The sequence below is a fragment of the Teleopsis dalmanni genome, unplaced genomic scaffold (assembly GCF_002237135.1).
Source record: "Teleopsis dalmanni isolate 2A unplaced genomic scaffold, ASM223713v2 unscaffolded_contig_3809, whole genome shotgun sequence".
Classification (NCBI taxonomy): domain Eukaryota; kingdom Metazoa; phylum Arthropoda; class Insecta; order Diptera; family Diopsidae; genus Teleopsis; species Teleopsis dalmanni.
In genome coordinates this window covers 1-4,262 of record NW_024035191.1, presented here as the reverse complement: position 1 = coordinate 4,262, position 4,262 = coordinate 1, and the positions used below count along the sequence as shown (strand labels likewise).

The following is a 4,262-nucleotide window of genomic DNA, read 5'->3' as shown; positions in this document are numbered from 1 at the left end:
AGGTGTTGGTAAAACCCATCTGGTGACGAAGTATCTAAAAAGACAACTTTTGAAAGACATAGGCCCAACTATATCTGCCACATTTTTTACATGCAAAGTAGTAATGGATAATGTGAAAGTGAAGCTCCAAGTAAGTTTGTGTATATAAATATTTCATATAATTATTTATGCATAAATTATACTTTATTTTTAGGTTCAGTGAACGATTAGGTTGCAAATACTTTTAGACTTCTGCTTATTTCGAATTATCTGACATTTCATTGATCAAGTCATGTATGAGTTGAAAAAAGTTTCTGTGTCCCATTTGAAGTAGCACACATATTATTGTATTCAATCTTATCTAATGCATTTCACGAGTCCGTCAAATAATTAGAATTGTAATACTCAATAGGTCTTTGTACAAGAAAAAATTATCAGTAATATTTTTGTGTTGATTATAAAATGTGCATTGGCAAAAGCATTTATTCATTGAGTTTTTCTCAATAAAAATACAGCGAAAAATTATACTCCATGCTTCGTTAAAAATTGCAACAAATGATTTAAAATTAAATTAATTAACAATGAAAGTATAGTGAAGTCGAAAGACATGAAATTAATTTTAATAAAGCATTTGTTAAGGGTCTTTTCAATTCGTTCAACTGCATATTATTGTTAGTCTTTTATGCAAGCTAAGGGAAAAACGAGAATTGATATACAATGCAGTTGTTATGTTTATAATTAAAATTACAAAAATTCTTGGAAACTTGGAGAAGTCATCATTTCATGTGATCAGATAGTTTTTAGTTTTTTTAAATGTTTTACTCAGTGCTTGGGACAATTACTCATGAGTGTCTTATTTATATTCTAACAGAACTTTACAGAACACAATTTAAATAAAAAATAATATTTATATAAATTGCAAAAAAATGCATCGTTGGTAATATGAATCACATTTAGAACTATTTCAACTTTTAATAAATATGAATATACCTTCGTTATCATTATAAAAATATTATCGCAGCTTCAGGTAATATTAAAAAAAATACTAGAAAAAATGAAAATATATTAGATTGAAGTTTCATAGGTCATAAAAACCTCTTTTACTCGTTGCTGATTAATTATAATGACGATTATTTAACTTTTTAAACACTTTACATATTCACAAGCAAAATGAGTATCTTCATATATCTGTAATTGTCTAATACATCTGTGTGAGATTATTTAAACATATATTTATTTTTTTGTTAATAGTTATTTTTATTCCAAAACATTTTACTTAAACTAATCTCAGAATATGTAAGTTGTTATTGTAAGTAATAATACAGCATATATTTAAAAAACTATCTGGTAACTAGCAGGAGACTTCTAGCGCATCTATTCATGTATCACAATCGAATCTTCTGTTTATAAGTAGAGACCTGAGTATTCATACATCCTTTTCTTCGTCTATCAAGAATATATCCATATTTATCGTTATTGAGATACTGATAATGAAGACGATTATTGAAAAAAGCAAACTATTTCCAAAACCGATTCAGTGTCTTTTTCAATATCATATTTACAACGCAAGGTTCTCAATATATTCGAAATATCCCACTTGTTGCAGGAATCTTGCAGCTGTGTATCCAATATCATTTTCTTCGTATTATGAATTTACCATTATGGACGTTTAATATTGTCGATTGACAAGAGCAAACTTCTTTCTAAACTGAAGCAGTGTATTTTTTTAATATCATCCATAAATATTTTTACTGTTCTACACATCATGAATACAATAACACTTATCTTTATGGAGGTAATATTAATGAGATCGATAAAAGCAAATCTCCTATTATTATTATTTCTAAGGGATGTGGCCGTCGGGTCTATTGTGCCTCCTTCTGGGTTTAGCGTAGTAGGTAAAGGAAGGAAGTAGGATCTATACTTCTTGTGATGATTTTAAGTTTTTCTTTTAGTAGGTTCATACAATCCTGGCATTTCTTATCGTTATAGGTACCAATAAGTGATTTGGATTGTGATAATTCTGGTATATTAATTCCAGTAATCTTTTTTATTTTGGTTCTTCTTTATATTTGTGAAAGAAAGAAGCATAATATGTTCTAACCCACAGAAAGGTTTCAGCCCCATCATCAGTGTGGGTGCTAATTTCCTGGTAAGTTTGTCTGCGTGTTCGTTTCCGCGTACGCCAGTGTGTCCCGTTACCCAAAGATTTAGCTTAGCTTAGCATCAGTCTTGATGCGAGTTTAGTGCTTTAATTGCCGCTTACGCTCTTGAATATTGCGCAGGTTATTTAGACAATCAAGACCAATGTCTTAATAATCAAATAAAATATTTTTTATATTATCTTTCGTACCGCTTGCAAATCAGGAAATGTTTGTTGTTGTAACCCGTTGTGAAGTTCTTTTGAAATGCATTGAACGGCACTTGGTCGTCGCTTGGCTTCGGGACTTCGAGAATATATGGATATTCTTGAAACTTCTGAAAATCGTACTCTTTGTTCTTTGCTTTATTTCAGTTAAGCAGACTTTCATTTAACAATACTTCACAGGTTGTGTTAATGTGTTTATATAGATATATTTCTATATCTATAATAGGCTATTTAAATCTGTTGGTTATAGTGCACTAAGACAGCTAGATGGGATGTGAGTCTTAACCTAGACATTATAGATGACACCCAAATATGTGATATGTTGAATTTGTAAAGTCACAAAAAAGACGAAAGAAAGTATATTTTTTTTATATGGGCTGTTGAATTTGCCCCTATTACGAGCTTAATTAGTATTTTATAGATAAAGCAATGTCTTATGATTTCTACTACTCGATTTTTTGCCAACTTGCTATAAACGAGGTACTAAATTTACTTGGCGTTTATCTAGTACCAAGACTAATCAATGTAGTCTGAAAGTGTATCCAGTTTTTAATTTATATTTCCTAATAACTCTATACATGTTTATACATATAACATAAATATCAAGTTTTTTACTCACCGTTTCTATTATTTCTCTAGATATGGGATACCGCTGGGCAGGAACGATTCAAAGCTGTTGCACCGATGTATTATCGCAATGCCAATGCAGCTATTCTAGTCTTTGACTTGACACAGTATAAAAGTTTTACCGAAATCAAAATTTGGATACAAGAGCTACATCGGAACGTGCAGGATCCTATAATATTAGCATTGGTTGGTAATAAATTGGATTTGCATGCACAGCGTACTGTGTCGCGTGATGAAGCTTATCTATTTGCCTCATCGATTGGCGCAAGTTATTTTGAAACATCAGCTGAAGTTGATCAAGGTCTGGAACAGGTTTTTCAAACGATAGCCTTAGGATTTGTGCGACTAATGAAAGAGGGTAAAAGTCGGTCTTTACGTCAATTCGATTCATGCGACTCTATCACAGCATATACGAATAACAATACTGCCTTCAGTTATAGTTCAGCGGCTATGACTAACGGCAATGGCAGTTTTCAATTATCTGCTATACCAGTGGGCATACCAGTTGAGGGTGAAAATGTTAAGATTAGTGGTGTTGGAAGACAAGAAACTCCTTCTTGGAGTATTGAACATATAGCGTTAGGTGAGGTGGAACCCACGGGTAGTTGCTGTTATTAGGCTAGAAACAAAAATAATTTAAATTAGCACGCTAACTATTAGAAAATGTGATTTTTGTTTCGTATTAAAACACGAATTTATATTTTTTACTCTAGCTTTTAGCTTATCGAAAAATGTAAAGCAATCTTAAATTTAAGTTTATATTTTAAAATAGGTGACATGGAGGATATGTTTAAGGATTTAGTGAGATGAACTTTAAATATAATTTTAAAGCGAATATTGACATTACCATGATTTTAATAGTTATAACTTCTGAATATTGTAATGTATATAAAAAATATTTATTAATTTTTTATATTATATTTTCAAGTTTGTTATATTTATTAACTAATAAGACGCTTTTTTACTTGGCTTTTTTTAAATTATTTATGTAAGAATATATAAATCAAGATTATTTATATGATAATATTTAAATTAATAATAGTAGAAAAATATATTTATAATTTTGTTTGACCATTTTGTTGTTAGATATAAAAAGTTTATCAAAATATACGAAGATATTTTGTAATTTTATGTGAACGTTTAGTTAAGTCTTAGGATATTAACGCTGTACCACCAAAATAATTAAATTTTACATATAAGCATGTACAAATTATAAACAAATTTACAAAAATGGATCAATTAATAACTAAAATTAATTATATCAAAAGAAATTTTTTTTTGTGTTAAA

General features: G+C 29.5%; 1 protein-coding gene across 1 annotated transcript; it reads left to right on the top strand.

Moving 5' to 3' along the window:
* Positions 1-4,152, top strand: LOC119665181 (ras-related protein RHN1-like; the record flags this gene model as incomplete). Its single annotated transcript, XM_038074480.1, is given in 2 exon segments — positions 1-130; positions 2,987-4,152. Coding segments are annotated over 2 exon segments (736 nt in total), but the record flags the coding sequence as incomplete, so codon positions are not given.
* Positions 4,153-4,262: the final 110 nt, after the last annotated feature.